This window comes from Microtus pennsylvanicus, chromosome 14 (assembly GCF_037038515.1).
Source record: "Microtus pennsylvanicus isolate mMicPen1 chromosome 14, mMicPen1.hap1, whole genome shotgun sequence".
NCBI classification, from domain to species: domain Eukaryota; kingdom Metazoa; phylum Chordata; class Mammalia; order Rodentia; family Cricetidae; genus Microtus; species Microtus pennsylvanicus.
In genome coordinates this window covers 34,522,499-34,546,415 of record NC_134592.1, presented here as the reverse complement: position 1 = coordinate 34,546,415, position 23,917 = coordinate 34,522,499, and the positions used below count along the sequence as shown (strand labels likewise).

Here is a 23,917-nt window from a genome sequence, read left to right as displayed (position 1 = left end):
CATATTGCAACACACAGCATCCGGCCTGAGGCACAGCCTTGGATGCTGCTTGGTGCACAGCCCTTACGTGAGAGCCTCAGCAGTGGGCTTCCAGTGCTTAGGAGGGAGTCAGCTGGGCATCTCAGGCCTTGGGACAGTTCCCCAGAGGTGACTGTTGGCCAAAGTGGAGGAAGCAGCCAGCCAGATCCCATTAGCCCTATTTCAATGCGGCCTCTGGGTAGGAATGCGCTCTAGGAAGCCTCCCCTGCAGGGCTTATGTGATCTGCAGTGAAGCCAAGTTTCCAGAGGCACTTTCCAGCCTCACCTGTGGAGGTTACTGGAGGCGGTCTGGCCCTTGGGGAGACACCTGGCAGGTGTTCCTGGCGTGACTGAGAACAAAATCACTGCTGTGGCCACTCCAGCCCTCACCCCGTGCCAGGTGTAAGACTACCTCACCAGGGCCCCCAGCTTAGGCAGTCATTGCCCACAGTATACAGAGGAGGCTCTAAGAACTGGTGATGCACCTTATCTGTAACGGGCCAGACAAGGGTTCGATCCCTGGCCTGTCATGATTTCTTTCTATTCCACCGTTAATCTCACTGGGATAGTGCTACCAAGACTGTGACGTTGATGGTGGGTGACCATCTCGGGTGTCATCGTGCTATAAGGTGAAGAAGGAGCAGAATGTGGCTTGGGTTCCTGCGCTAGACAACGTCCCTGCAGAGATGTGAGCGAGTGCTCCATTCGACAGCAACCGTGTTACCTGTAGGAATAAGAGACTGTTTTGTTCTACCCTGACACCTGTGGACAGGCTCTGGGTGAAACAACTTGGCAGGGGGAACTTATTGTGTCTGATACCCACACAAGAATACAATACTTTCCACAGCTTTTTTTTTTTTTTTTTTGCCTTAGTGATAACTTCTGGCTCCCAACCAAGCTGTCTGCATTCTCCTTTTACCATCCCTCCCCCCTCAGTTTGTACGCAGTCACTGCCTGGCCTCAATTTCAACATGTCCTTGATCCCAAATGACACCCCTCCCCATTTTAATATCTTTACAATGGGCACACATCTTATCCTTGAGATAGACACTTAATGTGGTGTGGCCTTTTAAATTGATGTTGCATTTTAGAGTCAATGGGAGACCGAGAATGGAGGAACTATGGGAGTCCAGGCCTTCATTCAATCCATCAGTCACCTGCGGTAGATGTCAGCATCGTACTAGATTCTGGGGACTCTGAAAGAATGACTTTGCAGTCGTTGAGGTTTTAATTTAGAGCGGCAAGATGGACCTGCCAGATCAACAGCGGCTCAGGCTCACTAGCTTGCCATGGGAAGGGCTTGGAGAAAGCAAGACTGGCTTTGAGTATCATGGAGGGGAGCAGAAGGATGAGGAAAAGGTTGGGAAGAGGCAGCCTAAGCCGGTGTTGCAGATAAACGGAATGGCTGGGGCCCGATAAAGGCTCAGAACCAAGAGAAATGAGGCTGTGTTTGGGAATATCAAAGGGCTCACTGTGGCCAAAGTGGAGGGTGTTTGTGGGGCTTTGGGTGTAAAAATGACACCAGAAGGATGGGCAGGGACAGATTGTTAGGGTCCTTTAAGTGTCATGGAATTTAGTTTAATCTTTATCTCGAGCCCAAAAGTGAACCACAGAGGAGCTTTATGCAAGGCAGTCTGTCTTGATAGATGGTTAGTAATTCTGCAGAGAAAACAGACGCAAGAGGGCAGTGGGTAGGATGGGAGAAGGTGGGTAAGGTAACAGCTGTTGGAGGATATCAGAAGCTATTCTGGGAGAGTGAAAGAAGGCCTCATTTTAATTAACCATTCCCAGACTGCAGCTCTGATCCTATAGGCTTGAGGATCACCCCGTGGTGCTAGAAGCTGGGCTTCTGGCAGAAGATCCTGCAGGCACAAGGGGGCTCGGTGCTTGTCTTGGGAGAGCTGTGTTCTCACAGGACAGGCTTATGTTGCTTACCTCACTGTGTTACTTATGAGCAAAAAAACTTAGTGTTTGTCTCTACTTGTTCAAGAAGGGCCCCATCAATCCCTAATGGTGACATTGCCACAGATACTTGCCAGATTAGTTTGCGGCTCGGGCGGTTTTACAGCTGGATGGCATACAGAGCATATGCCAGCTCTGGGGGGAAAGTATGGGAACTGGAGAAATATATCCCAAGGGAACCACAGTGGACCTTTCTCCATAGGCTATCAGATGCTAACTGGAGTCATGAGAAAGAAGCAGGTAATTGCTGTGGGCTGCACGCAAGGATCATAAAGCAAATATGACATCGATGCTGGGTCCACCTGTCTGTTCCACCTGGGAGAGATGTCCTGGGACAGACGTGGGAGTGGGAGGTGGGAGGAGATTTTCTGATGCTCAGATGCTTGGACACACAGCAAGGGATGATTGAGTGTGACCCGAGACTCACAACTCTCCTCCTTGTCCACTTTTCTGAACAGGTGCAGTGCCACACTTACACGGGGTACTGTTGGTGTGTCACCCCGGACGGGAAGCCCATCAGCGGTTCTTCTGTGCAGAATAAAACTCCTGTATGTTCAGGTACCGTAGGAAGGGGTGGGAGGAACGGAAAGGGCTGAAGAGAGACTTGGTTGGGCCCTCAATCTTATAGGCAAACCTTTAGCAGGGCGGTGTGGGAAACAAGCCCAGGTCAGAAGGTTCCACTCTTCTTGCTCCATAGTTGGCTCAGTGAAGAGTGTCTATCAGTGTATGCTTATTTATTTTGAGTTTTTGTTTCTGGTCCAGCATTCTTTTTCTAAGTATTGGCTATAGCCCCTTAGATCTGAGATGACATTCATCTAGGATTTTGTTGTTCTTTGTTGCCTGTGGTGGGCCTTGAAGTGTATTATTGGTATGGTTTTGAAGTTATGTGAGAGTTCAACACCAAAGGTTTCGGTGATTGATTAGTGATGTCTGTCATGGACACAGGCAAGGAGAGTATTAGCTTCTCTCCCACATCTGTGCCATCCCTGAACATTGTACCGTAACAGCAGTGGAAGGTTGTCCTGACAGTGAACCATGTGTCTGGCTGGTCGTCTGTAGACACCAAGTGTCCTAGCATCTCCTTGTATAGATTAGTGGGTACTAGATCTGGAATGGATCTGACATCCTTGTTCTTATGAAGCATTTCTGATAATCAGGCAAGTTTGCTAACCATCCATTGGGTTAATCTGTAGCATAGAAAAGATTACGTTTCTGCTCCCAACTTTGTAAGCTTACAGAGTTTGCTGTTAGGTCAGTTTTATGTGTTTGTGGCTATGGATCCACACAAGCCCCATGTTTCCCCCTCATTAGTAACTTCCTTAAGGTCACCCTCAAAACAGGCATTTTTAACCCATCCACTATGTGTGGGACTTGCATTTTACTTATTCCCAAGCAAAGTATTAAACATTATGCTAAAATGTAGTTCCAGAGGCCCTCTATCTATGGTAAGTTTTCCCTGGTTTTTAAATTTTTAAAATAAAATTTGTTCTCTTTTTTTTTTTTTTAAAAAAAAAACCTGGCCCATCTGTTTAAAAAGGAAAGCAAGTGGTACAGGCAATAGGACTGTATGTAAGAATGTATGTTAGGGATCAAAATTTACAGGCCAAAAGGGAAGTTTACTTTATTTGTGGTTTACACAGAAACTGGAAACCTTAATTGGGTTAGGGCGAGGAGGGGCAGAGCAGGACTTGGCCCTCCTTGCAAATGACCTGGAACGCTTTGTTTAAAGCAAACAAATGTACTAGACACAAGCCCCCTTCAGGATAACAGAATCCTCACAAATCTAGAGCATGGAGAAGGAGTGTAATGTGGGCCAGGACAGTCAGGATTCTCACTTTTCTCTCATGGGCAGGATCTCCACAGAGGTCTTTCTGTGGAGTGGGTTCTGTCTTTGCACATTTGATTTGGGTTCTAAGGAGAAGGCAGGCGCCACAGAGCCAGCCCTGGATGATGCGGGCACGCGGCATCGCAGAAGAGATGGGGCAAATGTTTGGCCAGCATACAGGTTGCCCCCCTCCTTGAAGAACAGGCCTTGTCTAGAAAATTGTTTCCATGCCTCAGACTGTTTGGCCCATTCAGTACAATTGGGCCAACAATTTTCTACTTAACGCAGATGGAAAATCGCCGATTTCCTGCCCTGACCAGCAAGGGGTGTCAATCATGGCATTTTCAGTAAGAGGGGGTCTCACCAGTTGGCCCTGGTGACTGGATATGGGTCAGAGCATGGAGCTGGTGAGGAGAGGAGGTGCGCAGGGGTGTATAAGTGGAGGACAAACACTGGAATGTTTGAGTTACATGGATGTTGAGTTTTGTAAAAACTCGGTCAAGATTGGTTCCAGGGAACCTGGGAATCATAGTTCATCTCAAAACAGTCTGGGTTATCAGTGACATTGACGTTAAACAAACCTCACTTGACATGCATGTGCACACTAACTTTGTATATAATATCCCCGGTGTGTATACAATACATATATACATGACCATGTGCTCATGACATCAGGCTTTGCCAAGTGTTTGATGGAAACCAACCACAGTGCGATCTGAATGTTGTGCTTCTGTTTCCTCTCTCGTCCAAGGTCCAGTCACCGACAAGCCCTTGAGCCAGGGCAATTCAGGAAGAAAAGGTGAGTGGAGTTCCATGCTTCGTCTAAACGTTTGCTTCGAAAGCCAGTGTGAGCAGGGGTTCTTAGCTGAGAGAGAAGGAGCCTGGGGTGACAAAGAAACGCGTTTCACGTTTCCAGTGTCCTCCCTGAAGCACTAGAGGTAAGGAGGGCCCAGACAGTGGTGATGACCCAGCTGTCACTGTTTCTGAGGAAGGAGTAAGAGTGTGGGGCACGGAGCTGGGTAGGGACCCTTATGGGAGCGCCCCATTGATCTCTGCTCTCTGGGAAGTTCCGTTGGCCAACTACCAACAGATCCAGCACTCATTGGAAGAGGAGGATCAAGGTAGGGTACTCGTGTCCTCTCCTGACATTTTCCTTGGTGGTGTGTTCCAGTACATACATCTAGAATCTCTTTCTGAAGACCAGGCTGACTTCATGGGTATGCAGCCAATTTTCTTGTCCTTAAATTCTTAACCATGTTGCTTTGATGGCAAGAGGGTGGTAGTGTGTACACGGACCAAGGAGACACATATCCCATGAGTGTCTGCTGCCTTGGTGGTGGCGTGCACATGGGCCAAGGAGACACATATCCCATGAGTGTTGGCTGCCAGACCTTGTCATCTCAAAGCATCACGTAGTTTGTAAGATGTTTACAATTTGGCTTCCATAGCAAGCTTAAGGGTTTGACTCTTTTGTTTAAACCTAGAAGAACACTAAACAGCAAATTAAACACTACTATTGCAAGTTGAGAGAGAAGAGAGAAAGAGAGACTTTGGTAGAGAGGGGGTAGAGAGCTTTCTGTTTTAAACTTCTGATGACAATTTTACCCTCTCCTTTTAACAAGGGCCCACATTTTTCTTTGAGTTGGCTTCGTCTATTTTATACAGCTAGTATTTGTCTGGGGGCTGTTTAGTGGACCCTGGCCTGCAGCCCGGGTCCCTTCTAGCTTGGAAGACAGTGAGGCCCAGGGCTCACAACTGCTGCTCCTGAGATAGTGCACACAGCGATTTTGTCATATGTGCAGGTGCTGTCAAGTTCCCCTCTACCTCAGGCTGAAGTGGGGGCTTCCCATCTCATCTATGCTCTGGAAGCTGCGTGCTCCTGAGAGTCCCTCAGTGGGGAGGGTACTCTGAGCCAGTGTGTAGTTCACCGTGTGCCACACAGAGGCAAGGGCAGCCACTGGCTTCTACCACTGCACAGAGGGTGGGAGTTAAGGATCAGAGAAGCTGTTGTCCTGCAGTTGTGGTCCTCCAAGAAGGGGAAGGTGGTATCACCACTGACTAAAACAATGGGCTCACAGGTGGGTGGCTTCTCTTCCCCTGAAGAAGGAATGTGGGAAGAAGGGAGCAGATACCTTGCCTGGTCCTTCCCAGAGCTGGGGATGCAACCGGGGCTGCTGTGGTGGGACAGTGGGCATGGGGGTAGGGATGTCTCTGTAGAGACCTGAAGTCACCAGGACTGCCAGTGGCATGTGCTCAGAGGGTTTGGGCATAGGAGCTGCTTTCATTCTGCCTGCCGCAGGATGAAATGCCCCAGGAGCCTCGCATTTGTTTCTGGGTTGTTTCTGAGGACCTCTTGGCTGAGAAAATCTGTTGACAGGCCTGTGAAACTGACCACCCATCAGAACTGATCCTTCCCATTGAAAGGAATGGGGGGAGGGGCGAGGAGCTTATAAAGCCTGCTGTCCAGAACTGCTGCCTGGGAGATAGCAAGGGCTCTCCTAGGGGCTGTGGCCTTGCCCTCCACGGGTAACAATGACAGATAGCTCGTGGTCACCCCGGCACCTTTTGAGCTGGCTGGGAGAGGGCAGGTGGACTGCAGATGGCATTTCAGGAGAGAGCGGTGAACACCCTTTGTCCCCTAGGACCAGGGTCAGCCAGCAGATCTGGAGGAGGCATCAGGGTAAGGCAAAGAATAAAGCTCCCCCTAGGGTAGTGGTTCTCAGCCTTCCTAATGCTGTGATCCTTTAATACATACCATTCCTCATGTGGGGGAGACCCCCAACCCTAAAGTTATTTCATTGCTACTTCATAACTGTAACTTTGCTACTGTTATGAATGGTAACGTAAATGTCTGATATGCAGGCTACCTGATATGCAACCACCAAAGGGGTCACGATCCACAGGGTTGAGAATCGCTCACCTAGTGGGAGAAGTTACTATCAGTTCCCAGTTCTTCGCTTCCTTGCCTTACTTCCTCCTGCAGGGTTCTGTGGAGGCACAGAACAGGGCAAGTGGCTTGTGAGTGGGGTGTGTTTGGTCCCCCTCTCCTCTGGAGATCTGAACTCTGCCCTGGGGTCTCATTTCCCCTCCACTTGGAGGATCAATTTAGGTGCAGGACCCGCTTTCCTTTGTCTGCCATGGGCGTATGGAGAAGGCAAGTTTGGGCCACCTGTCGGAAAGGCCACTTGAAGTCACACCTGCCTAGGAAGGCCGAGTTTGAATGGGGACAGGGTGTGAGAGGGCATTTGTAATATCCTGTGTCGACCTGCAGAGGTTCCTCTTTCAGCTTCACTTAAGAATGGAATGTGCTCTGCGGGGCCGCAGGTGGGACCACACAAAGGCCCCTTGTCTGAGCCCATGCCCACATGTGGCTTCTCCCAGAAGGCATCTCTCTAGAGTTGGGGCTTGCCAGCCAAAGGACTTTGGCCCGGCCCCTGGGAGCGTAAGGGGTTTGGTTGGAAAGGAGGTGCGGCCATGGGTCTGTGGGTGTGAGGGATGTGGGTGCGAGGGATGTGGGTGCGAGGAAGGGATGGGAGAGCTTCTCTCTTCCCCCAAGTCTCTTGCCCTCTTGAATATGCCCCACTGATGGGCTGCGGAGGATCAGTTCTCTCTGCCTGGAAAGGATGAAAAGATGCATTGTGCGACCGACCGCTCCGAGTCTGGTCGCCAGCCAGGAATTAGGCCTTGGAAGGAGAGGAGGAGAAAGGCAGGGTGCAGGGAGCTGGGGGTGAAAGACCAGAGAGATAGCGTGAGGGAGGGAGGCCAGTGCCTGACCAGGCTGGGGGGTCTGGGTTCACAGGTGTGGGGCCCGAGGGAAGAAGTGGGGGAGGGGGCACTGTTATCTTCCCCAGATGCACGTGCTCAAGGAGGGGAGGAGGGTCACAACTTGAGACTATTTACTTAATCCCCTGGAATGTCCCCTCTTCCCTCTGTTCTTTGTACCCCTTGCATTTAACGGACTCCTTTATGGGCACATGTGTGGTAATTAACACATGCGGTGTGGGTCCTGGGCCATGTGTTTGGGTTTCAAATATCCATTGATCTGGGGCAATCCCATCCTGCTGCCCCCTCCGCTTCTCCTCTGGTCCTGGTCCTTGAAGACAGATGGGGGTGGTGTGTGTGTGTGTGAGTGTGTGAGTATGTGAGTGTGTGTGTGAGTGTGTGTGTGAGTGTGTGTGTGTGAGTGTGTGTGTGAGTGAGTGTGTGTGTGAGTGTGTGTGTGAGTATGTGAGTGTGTGTGAGTGTGTGAGTGTGTGTGTGAGTGTGTGAGTGTGTGTGAGTGTGTGAGTGTGTGTGAGAGTGTGTGTGTGAGTGTGTGTGTGTGTGTGTGTGAGTGAGTGTGTGTGTGAGTGTGTGTGTGAGTATGTGAGTGTGTGTGAGTGTGTGTGTGTGTGAGTGTGTGAGTGTGTGTGTGTGAGTGTGTGAGTGTGTGTGTGAGTGTGTGTGAGTGTGTGAGTGTGTGTGTGTGTGTGTGAGTGAGTGTGTGTGTGTGTGAGTGTGTGAGTGTGTGTGTGTGTGTCTGGGCATTGGTGCACACATACACTTGTGTGTGTTTTATTGACACCATGGAGGTATATCTGAAGAGAGGACTGGGAGCCCAGGCAGTCCCTCTAGCTCGGAGGCTCTGCTGCTCAAACAGTTGAAGGCTGCCGGGGTTGAGAGATGGACTGGTTTGAGGTTTCCACTGATGTAGTGCAAGTGCAGGTGACTGGGAAGCAGGCTGTGTTTCCTGCCGCCGATTGCTCAGGAGCAGCCTGTGTTGAAGCCTGTGGGCTTTCCCGACATCCCTTTTTGGGGTTGAGATATGAAGAACTGCAGGCGTGCTTGCAGGGGCTGCCTGGCTGCACCGCCTGTGCGGTACCAGGATGACAATTCTCGGCCTCTCAGAAGGGGCTGGGGAGTGAGAAAGGATGGTGGAGGGGAGGACCCCAGACAGCATGTGCAAAGTGGCTTTTAGTCGTTCTCAGGAGTGCCGCCACCCCCTCCCCGCAGCTCAGAATCCCAGAGTCCTTGGAGCTGACGCTGCTGTGACAAACAGCAAGTGAAAAATGAGGGTGGTCAGAGAAAACTTTCCAAAATTTTCTCATTTTTCTCTGAGATGTCTGGTAGTTTGCTATTTAACAAAAGTGATTAAGAGGCAAAACCAAGAAGAATCTCTTCTTAAATTTTCCTTTAGGGAGTTCTGTATTTGTCCAGCCAGTCTCGGAATAGGGTAGAGAGCTCCTCCCAAAGTCCAACTCACCTTGAGTTGGCAGGGAGTTCTCTCTAATCCCTTATTGGCCACTCCACAGTGTGTGCCTTGAGTAAGGCGTGAGTCACATTTATTTCCCCAAGGTCTCTGTCTATGTCTCTATTTTTGGATGCTCTTGTGGAGTCTGGTCTGCAGAATGGTGCCATCCTGGGACCTGTGCCCCTCACGAGGTGGATCTGAATGTACAGCTGGGTGATTTAGGGCAGGGGTTGGTCCCAGGTAGATTGGACACTGCAGCCTTCAGCCTTGGTCTCACAGTTGGGGGCAAGAGCAGTGAGCACACCAGAAGGAGGTGTGCCCCAGTTCCCTAAGCCTGGTTGAGGGATATGTGCATATGATTTTAACCTGTACTGCATTTAAATTTAATAGTGGAGACAAGCAACGATTATCTGCATATACCCACTCTAATACTATCCTGCTGAACAGAAAAATGCAATCTCCAATGCAGGGGATGCATGTTGCTGCTGCGTCCTATGCTCTATGCCACCTTAGCAGAGCTGGGTATGTTAAATGCCAGCTTTATAGAGCTCAGTTTCAAATGGTGTGCACAAATGAGCATGAATGCCCGTGCACACACAATGCCTGTCTCCTTTCCACAGTTGCCCATTTCCCCTGCTTGGCCCCAGTCTCAGTCCCCTGCCTCATGGCTCAGCCCTTACTCCAGATGGCTGAAGGAGTGCCAGACCGAGTCTGAATCCCTGTCAAATCACACCTCCAGGGACTGGAAAGGAATCAGAACTTAGGGATCTGGGAAGGCTTCACAATCGCTTGCGTGTTTGAGTCCTTGGCGATATTAGCAGCTGTTGGTACTTATGAACGCTGCTTTTATTGGGTGAATGTTCATTTGGAGCTTGCTAGGTTGTGTTTGTTGCAGCCACTGAGGCTATAGCCGTGAGTGAAAATGTTCAGAACTCCAGCCTCACTGGGTCGGCTCACCCACATCCGGTCTGTTAGGTTCTCGGCCTTTTGTGATGGAGACGATTTTCAAATGGACTTGGAGCTTCAAGGGACCAGCAGTTTCTAAGTTCTTAGAGCGTGCCACTTCTCCAGGGAAGAGAAGGTGGGTGGCATCTTCCAAACAGCTCTGACTGGTAGCTGTTTTTTATCATTCTGCTGAGACGGGCAGCCTGGAACGAATAGAGACCATTAACAAATGCTTGCACGCTTTGGCCGATGCTTCTTCCCAGAGCCCCTGCGGTCCAGGTAAGAGAACTCAGGCTAGTGGGAGTAAGTGTGCTTGCTCATTGGTCCAGAGTGAAGTCCAAAGTTGAGAACACGACGTCAGAGACAGCCAGGAATGAGGCTATGAGCTTGGATGTGTCTCAGGATCATTTCTTTAGTCCCAGCTCTGAGGGCCACCCAGCTCCCGCAGTGACAGCAGATGCACTGTCATTCCCAGGTCTCACTGGGCTGATTCTGTACCTGCGGGAAGGAAGGGATGAGATGCAAAACTGCTTATCATCACATTTCCATGCAAAGGAAAGAGATCAGAGTAGATAAAACACTTTATTTTTTTTAAAGAAAAGGTGACAGAACAATTTTTATCTGCTTTAAGACATAAAACTGTGACAGTTAAGACCGTGTGGTGTTGGTGGAACAGCAGCTAGACCTAAGTGAATGGAGAATAGAGAACCAAGAAATAGCTACACCAAACTAGATGTCTGATGACAAAGACACTTCAGTGCAGGAAGGATAGGTCACCCAGCCAAGGGTACTATAGCAACTGGCATCCACAGACCAAACAAACAATAGAAAGACAGAGGCTGGAAAGATGCTATCTGCTCTTCCAGAGGACCTGAGCTCAGTTCCCAGCACCTGCAGCATTAGGTACCTCCTAATACCAGTAACCCCAGCTTCAGCCAATCAGACACTGTCCTCTGGTCTCTGTGGACACTTGTCCAACACAGACACATGTGTAGATGGCTAATTAAAAATAGAAAAACTCAACAAACAAACAGAAAAATTGGAAAGTTCTTAAAACCTCAACCTAAATGTTCTGCCTTGTAAAAAATTAATTCATAGTGGATCATAGTCTGAATTGTGGAACGGAAAGCTGTAACAACTTTTTAAAGAGTCCTCGTGAGAAATTTTATCATTCAAGATGTGCGGGAATATTTGCAAAGCTTATGCCGGAAGCAGGGCTTGTGTCGAGAACATACAAACAGCTCTATAAACTCAGCAGTTAGAAAAGCTTTCAGTGAACGAGTGGACAGGGTATATGCACAGATGTGTCACCAAAGCAGTCCTGCAGAGGGCTAAGAGCTTGTGGAAGATGGTCAAGGTTATAAGATATGCAAGTGTAGACCACGGTGAGCTGACACGGTTAGAAGGGTTAAGAATGATCCTCGTACTAAGTGCTGGTGAGGACTTGAATAGAACAGTCACAATGGAAGATGCTTGGAAAAATCCTCCCCTCCTCTTCCTCTCCCTCTCCCCATCTCCCCTTCACCTTTCTTTCCTTTGTTCATTTGATAGAATCTAACTATGTAGCTCAGGATGAATCTTTGGTTCATGAGTCTATGGCTTTAGCCTTCTAAGAGCTGGGATTAGAGGTGCAAGCCACCATGCCTAACTGGAAGAAAAAAAAATCTAAGCATATACTTAACCCTAATTTATCAATTATGTTTCTGACCAATTATTTTAAGGAAATAAAGATCCTTAAGATCTTTATTTTAAGGATCCACAAAAATCACCCATATGTAATATATAACAGCTTTATCTATAATGTCAAAATAGAGACAACCCAAATGTCCTTCGGCAGGTGAAATGAGCCTGGTCACATATGCAGTACAGATGATACTGAGCAGTATATGTAGCAGCAACTCCAGAAGGTCTCGAGGGTACTGTGCAAAGTGTGCTCCTGCAAACACGCATGCGCACACACAAACCTGATTTCAGATCAGATACTATGCAATTCCATTGTTACAACATTCTAGAAATGACAAGACATGATAAGGTGGAGGACAAGTGAGGAGTTGTGAGGTGTGGAGGAGAGGAAGCCCATGGTAGCCCTCGAGGTGATGGGATCGTTCTGTATGAGTCTGATGTGACCTGAATCTGTACATGGATAACATAATTCAGAGCTGCACACATGCAGACAGGTGCACGGGAAACTGCTGAGGCCTGGATAAGGATGGACCATGCCAATATCAGCTTCTTGATTTTGTACTATAATCTTGAATGACATAATTAGTCATCCTTTAGCATCCATACGGGGGGGGGGGGGAAGCGGGATTGGTTGTAGATCTCCCCTATGTATCCTAGCCTAGATTTGAACTTCTGATCTTCCTGCCTCTCCCTCCCTAGTGCTAGGATATAGGTGTACACAAAAGACTTAGTTTATGCAGTGCTGAGGACCAAACTCAGGGCTTTGTGATGCAAGGCGAGCACTCTACCAGCCGAGCTGCATCCCTAGCCTGTGCTAAAGTCCTCATAGAAACTGGTATATGACGTTGTGTTTACGTAAATTTAAGCACATCTTTTCATGACAAAAGTTTTTAAAAAGTTAGTTCTGAGATCTGTGTGAATCTGGTCTTCAGCTGACTCAGTGTTACAGGTAACTTCTCCTCTGCTTCTTCCTCTGCCTCTTCCTGTTCCTCCTTTCTCCTCAACTTCCTTTCCTTTCTTCTTGTCTATCTCTCCTAGCATTCTTAGCTAGCCTTGGGATTTTGTTCTTATTCAGAGGGATGCATGACTTGAGGGTATGGGGAAAATGCTTGTGAAAGCCAGCTTTAAGCTTGTTCTTAAGTTGAAGAAGAAGTGTTTGGGTGGATGGAAACCTCTGTAAATAGACCTCTCACTCTCGAGCGAGTTTGAAGTGCCCAGACACTTTCTGCTTTCATGGGTCAGCACAGGGACAACGTTCATCCATCTTAAAAGAACACCATTAACCAGGCACCATGCCTCTCCGGAGATGCTGAGGCTAGCCAGCTCTTTACCTTCCCGGTGTGATCTAGGCCAGCTTCCTAAGAGACTTCTGTAATCAAGATGCCCGAAGAAGTCACCTTTACTTCCGTACTGAACCTTGAATCACATAAGTTTGGTGCCTGCACAAGCAAGAACTTCTAGACTTTAGTTTATTCCCACAAGAGATAGACAGTGGTGTAGTCAAAGCAAATAAAGGAGGATTGCAGTAGTTGACGTGGTTTGAGATGAGTTCAGAATCTGAGGGAACTTGGGCTTGTTGAGGAACCTTCCAAATCTCAAGTTGGGGTGGGGGGTGTTGTGGAAGTTGCTGGGTTTTTTTTCTATTTTTTTTTTTCTGATTGCTCAACACTCCACCTCGGGAAACCCCAAGAGATGCCATTAATACAGATTCCTCCTCTGGCCCCTTTGACACACTTGCTTTTGAAGGACCTGGAAGAGAAAGCTCTTTGTATGTGGTCAGAATAAACTCATTGTACACCCGGACAATTAACTCCTCAATGGACTTGCCAGTCCCTTCAAAGGGCCAGGCCTGCTTCCCTGGATCTCTTGGGCTCTATTCAGTCCCTTAAGCACACCAATGTTTTGGGGTTTTTATTTTGTTTTGTTTGTTATTCTGAAAAGTCTTTCCTTGAGAATAGTCAGAGCGGATCAACATTGTCTTCAGCCCAGCATTTATCTCCCCTCGCCAGCGAATGTCAATCAGAAATCAAAAAGCCAAACAGAGGAGGCTTTGAACGGTGTCATCGGGGGTCGAAGTGACTTCCAGCTGTCTGTGCGTGGGCCAGGCCTTCTCGCAGGGGAGGAATTGTGCTGCCACACACACCCCCTGTCTTTATAGGCTCCCAGAGCCCATGCAGGGGCTGCACCTGCAAGGACAAGGCGGGAGTGGGGGCTGGGCAACCTTGGAAGGCCAAAGGCAGTGGCTCTGGGGCTGGGCAGTTTCCAAAGCTGCTTGCTGCCTCCGAGGCCTGGCTTGTGCTGGAACTTGCTTCTCCTTTCATCTGCCTGAAGGCTTCCTCCTTCCTGGCTGATGGTGCAGGTGGGAGGCGGGAAGCCACCTGCCAGAAACTGAGCTCTGTAAGATAGAATCCTGGGATTGTGGTTGCTGGTCCTAACTCACCCTGGAAGAATCCTCTTGTTTGCCTTATTTGTCTGTTTATTTTTATTTTCTAATTTGTATTTTTTCTCCCTCTCTATAAGAAAAATTATGTTTGAAACCCTCCTCTGTTTGAAACACTGTTTCTCTATCTCTGTCTCTCCTTAGTCTGGAAGACATTTTGAAATCAAGGAGAATAAAATCTATTTGATCTCAGAAAGAAAGGAAGGAAGGAAAGAAGGAAGGAAGGAAGGAAGGAAAGAAGGAAGGAAGGAAGGAAGGAAAGAAGGAAGGAAGGAAGGAAGGAAGGAAAGAAGAAAGAAAGAAAGAAAGTAATCAAGCAGAATAAGCTCCAGGCATAAAATTATCAATACATAAGTAAACAGAGATTTAGATATATATCTTTAAAATATATGAGTGTGTTATCTTCCTCTCCAATTTAACCAATGACCTAGCTGCTGCCACTGGGTGCTTTTTCCACTAGTGACTCTGACACCCCCTCATTTTGGCTCAAAGGGCTTTTATTGAAATGTAAGCAGAAAAACAAACAAGCACCCCACTCATTCTAAGTGTAAAAATCCAGTGAATTTAGCAAATTCCTAGAGTCACTCAAATATTACCAGAGACAATTTCCATCGCCTCCCTGCACAGGAAGTTCTTCTAGTTTATAACTGTTCCCAGCCTCAGACTCAGCATCCATGGAGCTGCTTGCCTTCTCGAGGCACAGACTTTTGTACATCTGTGCTGTCCAAATGCGTCCTACCATAGGCAGGGGTTACAGCTTGTCTTCCATCTATTGTGTTTTCAAAGGTCATTAGGTGTATATTTTCATGTTTTAGTATTTACTCCTTTCTATTGCTGAATAGTGTTCCTTTAAATGGGCATATCATAATATGCATGCTTACTGGTTGATAAACATTTGGATTGCTTAAAACTTTGAGACTCTTTGGGTCAGTAAGATGGCTCAGTGGGTAACGGGGTTGCTGCCAAATCTGCAGCCCACGTTCATTTCCCTGGAACTGACATGGTAGAAGGAGGGAACAGACCCCCATAAGTTGTCCTGTGAATTCTACTCGGCATCATGGCATACATGTGCCTTCCTCTTCCAACAAATACATACATACATACATACATACATATAAAAATCCAAATTAAAAGCTTGTATATTTGCTATATTTGAGTAATGCTACTACAATTGTGTACATGTCTTTCCTAGAGCATTTCTCTTTCATACGTCCCCAGGAGTGGAATTTGGGCCTTGAAAATTTAATTGGTGTTCATTTTTTTAAAGAAATTGCCAAATCATTCTTCAAAATGGTTGCCTAGTTGTATATTTCCACCAACGGTGAACAAAGAGTTCCATTTTCTCCACTTCCTTGCCAACACTTGTTATTTTCTGTCTTCTATTTTAGCCTTTCCTGGTACTTAGTGGTATTTTGGGGGGTCTTTGGGTTTGTTTGTTTGAGACAGGAATTTGTTTTGTAGCCCTAACTGATCTGAAGCTCACTGTGTAGCACAGGCTGGTCTTGAATGTGTACTAATTCTTCTACCTTTGCTTTACAAATGCTGGGATTACAAGCAAGTACCTTCATTGTGTCTATTTGTACCTCCTATGATAAATGACATTGTACATGATTAGTGTGTTAACTATCATCTCTGTGTCTTTGGTGTATATGTGTGTACATGTGTGTATGTACATGTGTGTATGTGTGTACATGTATGTCTGTGTGTGTACGTGTGTGCGTACGTGTGTGTGAAATGCTTATTAAAATATTCTATTCTGCCAAGGTTTAAAATAAAGTTGTCGTGTTATTGAACTGTAAGGTTTATATAATTTAAAAACTTTGATAGGAGCTTAATTTCACAAATCCAGTCTCAAAAGTAAGCAATTCAAATAAGAATGTTAGTACATACGGAGCCGAGGAACTCCTTCAACAGTAGTTTAGGGTTGTGCACACCCACAGAGCACCAGTGTCCTGACGCCTAGTAGGCAGGCATCTTTCGTGTGTAACAGATGATACGGCTGCCCAGACAGAGTGAGAGGTTTAGGTTAGGCCATGTACGGATGTCAACAAGGGCCAGTGTGAGGTCCCCCTAGGGATCTGGAAGTCCAGTGTGGGGCCTGGTGCTTCTCCAAGGATTGCCAGTAAGCAGAACGGCTGTGGACCTTGGACCCAAGCCTTGAACCTATGTTTATTAAAAAAGAAAACCAAAACGAAAACCTGTGCTTATTTGGTGGGTCAGAAACCAGGTGCCCAGGTGCCCGGAGATGATGGTTGGAAGGTTCTGTTGGATTTGGCGTGGCTTCCTGGCTTTGGGGTGTGCTGGCACCTAGACTTTTCTCACTCCATAAAGCTTTCCATCGGGGCCTCTCTGCACAGAGCAGCTGTGCCTCTTCACCCTCAGTGACCCTACCCAGCAGGAAGGCTCAATCTCCTGCCTCAGCTTCATGCTCGGTGGGCTTCCGTGCCGAGGTCTGAGGTTCCCCAGGAAGCCCTCCCTTGTTCTCTGCAGACCTTCTCTGCCGATGGCTAGACCAGGCGCTCAGACCCAGGCTCTCATCTGGATGCCAGGAGAAGGAGGCAGGCTATTTTTAGCTATCTTGCTCCAGACAGAGAGCTAGCTCTCATGTAGACTTTTTAGTGTCTACATCAAATGTGAAATATCACATACCCTGTTGGATCTGAACACTCACTGTTGACTTCTGACCTCTTGCTCTTCCTTTGTTAGCTCTAAATGGAGCCACCCTGCACGGAGGGGCTGAGTAAGCTGTGCTGAACTAGTCACACTGAATGCTGCATCTGGCAGAAGTGACCAGACTAAATGTCACTGCGGCTGCCAGGGGACGCCACTCAGTGGCTTGTTGAATTCAATGGAAGGAGGTGTTACTAGAGTCGGGGGAAGTGGTGCTATTTTAAAAAAAATGACATTGTGTAGCTCTGTTTGGTGCTTATTCTCCCTCAAAGACTTCTAGATCAGCTTACATGGTTTGATGTAAAAAGATGCACATTAGGGAATCCAGTTTGAGGCAAATACGATATTCAATGTGTTTAAGTACTGAAGCCTCTTTCTTCTCTGTCTCATTTCTTGGGATGGTTGTCAGATAGTCCGGGTTTGCTTTGGCCCCAGTGAGAGTTGGGTCTTGGTGTCAGCACAGGACAGTGATACCAGGGTCAGGTGTCACTCACAGGACTGTCAGATTGCTGGCTTCAGTCTCTAGGGAGGGTGTGGGTCTCCAAGGGTTGACACCAGCAAGAGATCTGAATTATTCTCTCCCTCTCTCCTCTGCTAAGATCCAGGGATGGGGGGGGAGGTCAGGGAAGACACAAGGATGTGGGACACTGTTATTACTGGTGGTCTGATTGGTGTCTCATGGATTATCTGAGAGCCAGGGTTCTCTATAAATAGTTAATGCCCAGAGAACATAGCACATAGCGTTCCATTCTAAATGATCTCTGGGGGGTCTTGGTAGGAGAACAATGTGGTGTAATCATCAAACTGACTGAAACAATAGTTCTCAACCTTTCTCTTTCCCTGAGGGAGAAAACAAAGAAAATCTCTAAACTAGTCTTGAGATAGACAGGATAACCCCCTCCTTCTTTACTGGGAGTGGGTGGGTGGGTGGAACAGTGGCTTCTTGGGGACTGAGAAAAATGTACTCTTTTTACATATATAGTACAAATGGGTGTACACAGCACAAGATTTATTATCTTCTATCCACTAACATTTTCTTAGGAGGTGAGTGGAGAAAATGGTCTAAAAATAACTCCTTCAAAGGGCAATAATGAAAACGGTTGCAAAACACGTCTCTAAGCTGAGGGTTTTGGGGCTTTGATGAAAGCATACTCCTGGCAGGTAAATAAACAAAGTCTATGTTAACTCCTGACACATGGAAGTTCCTCTTGCTCTGCAGAAAGAGCTGCCCAGGGTACTGAGTGATAAGCACTGGGACATGGCTACTGGGAGCATCCCACTCCCATCATTGGTGATAGAAATGTCAAAGGGAGGCCTGGGTGATCTCAGCAATTTCCTGTGTTGTTTCCCTTCCCGTTCGCTGACCTGCTGCTGGGAATTTCAGTGTGTGCTGCTTCGCCGTGTAAATGTTCACTGGGCGGCCCTTGACCCTCTAGTGTGCGGGAGAGAGCAGTGCTTTCCAGCACCTCTATTTAAGGCAAGGATGGAGAGGCAGCTAGGAGCCTGGAAGAGAGTAGAGCTCTGGTCTAAGCTTTTTAGCCAGGGCCCTTAGGAAAGGTTCTAAACAGCTTGTCTTGTGCCGGAGGATGGGAATTAAAGGGGAGACACCAGGCTCTCAGGCCATAGGGCTGTCAGTGTTAGCCTGCCTAGACAAAGCTCAGGCCGCAGGCTGCAGGTGTCTTCCCACCCTACTCTGTTGTTGGGGCGTGGAAGGCTGGAAGACTCCTACAGAATCCTCAGCTTTATGAGACAGGGACCTCCATTGCTGTGAGTCCCAACTCCTTGTGAGTCCCCTGGATGAGCACATACCCGGATTTGCTTTATCGTGTCTCTCTCTGGCTCTGCTTCTCTCCTGGCCTCTTCCTCCTTCCTCTTCCTTCTCTCCTGGCCTCTTCCTCCTTCCTCTTCCTTTTTCTTTGACCTTGTACAAACCCCAACCAGTCAACAGTTCTGGAGAGTAGATAGCATTTACCTCAATAATGGTAGTCTCTTTTCGTTTCTTTTTAACTCTCAATTCAGATGATGGCTCTAAGCCCACACCCACGATGGAGACCCAGCCTGTATTCGACGGCGATGGTAAGCCATCATTTCCTTTCCATTTTATATGTTTCTTTAACTCTCACTATTATTTTTTCTTTTTTCATTTCAGAATTGGGTAAGATATTAGCTTTACATGTTTGTTTAAGTTCCCATTATCATTTTTTTCTTTCTTGATTGTAATTTTTTTCCCCAGCGTAAGTTGGTTTGTCCCAACCTTTTAAAAAATGCGAAGGCTCCAAGTGACCAGTGCAGAGTCTCTACTTCTGGAACGGCCCTCTGTTCCTCCCAGGCTTCCAGCCTTAGCCCAATGTCCAACAAAAACATGGTTTAGACAGACCCTCAAAGCTGCCAAGACCAGGGAGTCATGGTGAGAAAGGCTGGCGAGGGCAGTCAGTCTTCGGGAGCACGTGACTCAGAACTTAGAACTGCCCACTCTGTGCCTGGGCTGGAGGAGGGGTAAGATGGAGGTATAGGATTGTCTTCCTCCCAGTACAACCACTAGAGAGCTTCATGAACTAAGCCCTAGGTCCTGGTCCTAGAACTAAGTACAGTGATAGATACTTAAGGAAGAAAGAGTTGGCATCGTTTCGGGAAGAGTTGGGAAGACACGGGACTTGAGCTTGCAAGCAGAAAGGAAGAATCAGGGTATTCCAGACAGCAAGGACTGGCCAAGAACAAGGAAGGAGGGAAAGGTAATGGGTATGGGCCACCATTAGAGAAGTAGGAGAAAGAGATTGGCAAGTGGAGGTGGCTGGGTGAAGGCACAGGGATTTGGGGAGTTGCACTAAGACATTTGGGAGAAACATTCTAGGTTAAGGGCGATAGTGGATGTTGGCCAAATAAAGGCTGAGAGTCCCTGGAGGCAAGGCTAGTGAATTGGAAGTGCTGGGGCGCAGAAGCCTGGCCCGTGTTCAAGGCAGGGGGCACTTGGGCTTCTTTTCTGCAGGGAGTTTACCCAGTGCTCCAGATTCCTGTGACAGGAACAGGAAGTTTGGCAGAATAAGGTTTCCAGAAAGTGTGACAATGAAGTTCAGCTATCAGTGTACAACCTATAGCAAGATTTCAGCCGCACTCAGCGGAGAGTATCTGGGGCACGAGAGTAGAACAGAGAAATGAAACAAAACCATGCCACGGCAGCATGGATGGGGATGTGCCTAGGGTAGGCTCAGCTCAGTGAGATCAGAATCCACAAACATCCCGTCACTAGAAAACCTGAGTCCTAGGGGATTGGGTGCAGGATGCAAATATGACACCTGGGAAGACCGTCTTGCTGCTGTCATTGAAGATCTGGCTGCCACATGGTATGTTCAGGATCAGGATTTCCACATTCTCAGTCTGCTTGGTGACCCTGGTACCGAGAGCCTGCAGGCACCCTGGGGCGCCCTAGATGAAGGAGCTTGCTGTGTGCTCAGCTTGACTGTGAGAAGGGGTTGGAGTATGTGTGAGACTCACTCCTCTCTCCCCACACAAAGCAGAAGCCCAGCGGGCTGAATCTGCCCTGCTTCAGCTGTTTCCTCTAAAATGGTCTCTGCGGTGTGTTTGGCATCCGTTTGTTGATTTATCCCCTTTAAATCTTCTCCCAGGGAAGCAGCTGAGAGGGACTTGGCTTGGCCCGTGTTCCTCACCTCCTGGGATAATATTTTTATTCCTTGATGGAGTGGCTTGGTGCCTCTGAATTCTGACGACTCTGTGTCCCGGCACAGGATGCCCTGGTTGTCTCTTAAAAGCTGGGGGCGAGAAGCGCTTCCGTCACAAGGAAGAGACAGTGTGTTGGCACTGGTATGAGGTTGGTGTGCCAAGAGGGAGATAGCTAAGCTTTGATGCGTAGGCCTCTAAAAAGCTTGTTACAAGTCTGGGTTACACTCTGTGCTGCTTACTTCTCTCTCCATGTATGTACACGCTTTTTTCTCTCGTTTTTTTTTTTTCTAGAAATCACAGCTCCCACCCTATGGATTAAGCACTTGGTAATCAAAGACTCCAAACTGAATAACACCAATGTAAGAAATTCAGGTAAATAATCTTCCTTCGATTGTGTATTTATTCAACTCGTGGTCCCTAGGAGCTCCATTGCTGCCCCATGACTACTCCTCATATGGGTTTGTTCTCTTTTCTGCTTCCTTCCTTCCCTCTCTCTCATCTGCCTTCCCTTTCCCTTCCTCCCCCCTCTCTCTTCTTTCTCCTCTTCCTCTTCCTCTGACTCCTTTTCTGAGACAAAGTCTCATTATTTAGCTAAAGCCCATATCAAACTAGTGACTTTTTCACTCCAGCCTCCTCCCAGCGCTCAGCTGGGGTGGTGTCACTCTGCCCGGCTTTATAGTGTGGTTTGGGATGACTTGTATCTTCTTCATTTTCTGCAGCTATAAAATAAGGAGTCTGATGAGTGTGTCTCTTCCAGCTTTTGTTTTCGTCTTTTATCATAGCCAGGATCAACTTTTATGAGTAGTTGATCTGTTAGGATGACAAATTTTGTCAAGATGTTTTTAGTATTTTGATTGACTTTCTAAATGCCACACAGGAGAATTTGAAAGGAGCAGGCTGGCCATACAAAAGCTGGGCTTTAAGCTTCGACAGAGACTTAATTCTTCTGTTTTGAGGCATTCAAGCTGCTTACAGTCATGCCCTTCCTGTTTTGGTCTTCTGAGGTCTCAGGAATGGTCAGGGTTTTGGCACTGCCTTAGCAGAAAGGTGATGAATTGTGAAGAGCGATCACATTCGTAGGGTTTACTTGAAACATGATTTGCCACCAACAAAGATCAAACCCAACCAAGTTCACTGGCCATCGATCAAGACTAAATATTCCCCAACAGAAAATGTCCTAGCAGACCAGAGCTGAGGTATTGTCGGGGAGGAGCGTTCTTTCGCTTAAGCCATGGTAATGAGAACTAGCTAGCACTTGGCATAATTTATGTGCTTGGCTGAGTCTAACTTAGCCATATCCTTCCTTTATTAGTGTCAAGGACTAAGGACAAAGGATTCCTGCCTTTGAAGGGGCAGGCAGAGCTGTCCTTGGCTCCTCTACTTTACTCCTGTACCGGCTCTGTGCTATAGGTGGCGGTATGGAGGCCAGAGTTCAGGGAAGGAGACAAAGAGGTGAATGGTGGGCTGGTCAGTGTTTCTCCGTGTGATTGGCTTACTGTTTGATGTAAGATGGAGGTATAGGATGAGATAGTGACATAAAAGAGGCCATGTGAACGGCCTTGGGCAAGATAGAACAGTCAGCAGTTAGAGCACAGGCTTTGGAATTTGCAAAACCTAGGTATAGCACACAGAGAGTGACTCTAGCCAGAGAAATTCCCTGGGCCTTAGTTCTTACCTACAGTGCAGGGCATGGTCTGTCTATCAAAAGGCTCGCCACATTAATGTCTGTGTGTTTTTTTGACTGTTGCCTGGCTAGATGATGAATTGTTAGGTGCATGCATTTATTACCGTTCACATTGATGATGACAATACCATGAGGCTTTTGGTGGTGCTATGCATGCTATGACCCAGTGGATGCTATGTAGGTATTTTCCCACTGACATATATCTGTATCTCTTGATTTTGGGGATAGCGCCTTGATATATAGTCCAGGGTAGCCTGGAACTCACGTCTTCTTACCTCAACTTCCTGAGTGCTAAGATTACAGATGTGTGCCACCATGCTTAACCAATGACAGGGTATTGCAGTTAGACTGGAGGAAGCAAGGGACACATGTCCTTCTGAAGTGTGTTCTCTGAGTGTATTAAAGTGACAGCATCAGGTTCTGATTGTGTCCCCTACTGGTTTATGTAGTTTTCTGTTGTACGATCATAGGATCATGTTGAGAAATTGTTTCTAGGCAAGTACAAACTATCTTGCTCTTGTTGTTGTGGCCCGGCCTCTTTTGTTTCCCATAGTTGGTGACTCTATAAGGTTAGTATATAGAACAGGATAGTTGCGGGAGAGTTAGTTGCTCTTTAGAGGAGACACATCAAGGAAAATGACTAGGCTTTGGTTTCAGTAATGGCTTAACAGATTATAATATTCTAAGTCATTATCACCTGGCCATACTGACTGATACCTGTCAATCTTATTGATGGATTCAGATATAAAAGACATGGTTCTGCGAGAGTATTTAGCAGGTAAGATGGCCACCTGACTGTTTGTGCAAATAAAGTTTTAATGGGACACAGCTACACTGCTGTTCTTGACCATTTTTACCCACGAGACCAGATTTGAATCGCTACCCCAGAGCCTGGATGGCCTGCAAAGCTTAAGATATTTACTTTATGATCTTCCACAGAGAACATTTTCTGGCCCCTGGTATCCACAGTTGAATAGGGTGTTTGAGTGGGAGGTACATGCCTAGGGTTGTCTTACTCAAGGTTTTTGGCCCCTACATAGAGCAAGCAGACGTAGGAGCTGTGACTCCTGAGGAGTTTCCTGATGCTCCAGGTAAGCCTGTACCGTCCTAGGAAGTCCTGGGGCCGCTCACAGGTGCATCATCTCACACGGACCATTCTCAAGCTTGACCATCCTGTTCCGGGGTATGCGATCGCAACTCATTGCCAAGGAGGCATCATAAGGTCTGGATTTTCAGGCAGTAGAGTAGGGTATCTTTCACACACCAGCCACATACTGGTCGAAGCATGGTCTTTGGAATCAGATGGATGTGCACATCTGGTTTCCCAGACTTGACTTTCCTTACCTTGGAAAGCCAATCAGCTTCTCCGAGTCTTGCTTTCCTTATATATAAAACTAAGTTATTGCCCTTCGGGATTTTGTGAGGCTTCAGTTTTAGACCTGTAATTCATGGGTTTACCATAAGTGATTTAAAAGGAAAACAAAGCGAAGGAAGCTGCTTTGGTGGAGTGTTTGCTTGTCCTGTGCTCCCCATCCTCTCATGTTGGCACATTCGGTCAATGACGCAGGCAGACATCCTTTGATGGACTTGCATATGGTCCATGGCTTTAGGTGAGGACTGGAGCTTTAGAGTTATGCGCCTGAGGCCATTTTTCCTTAGAGTTTGATGGAGGATTCTGCATTCAGATGAACTTCAGACCACGCTTGGGGATGTTGGAGTCAGACTCTGTGAAGTACGCCTGGGTGAGAGCTCATCTTCTCAGCCTTCTCCCAGAAGGGAAAA

At 47.4% G+C, this 23,917-nt stretch overlaps 1 protein-coding gene across 2 annotated transcripts in view; it reads left to right on the top strand.

Annotated features, from left to right (window-relative positions):
- The window catches only part of Smoc1 (SPARC related modular calcium binding 1), a 159,402-nt gene that overhangs the window by 104,845 nt on the left and 30,640 nt on the right, over nucleotides 1–23,917 (top strand). The window contains exons 4-7 of one of the 2 annotated variants that reach the window (XM_075947688.1): nucleotides 2,439–2,538; nucleotides 4,557–4,604; nucleotides 18,793–18,849; nucleotides 20,743–20,823. In XM_075947688.1, the coding sequence (XP_075803803.1) occupies nucleotides 2,439–2,538; nucleotides 4,557–4,604; nucleotides 18,793–18,849; nucleotides 20,743–20,823 (286 nt within the window). Of the gene's footprint in view, nucleotides 1–2,438; nucleotides 2,539–4,556; nucleotides 4,605–18,759; nucleotides 18,850–20,742; nucleotides 20,824–23,917 lie in introns of both variants that reach the window. The other variant, XM_075947687.1, reaches the window with a different exon arrangement.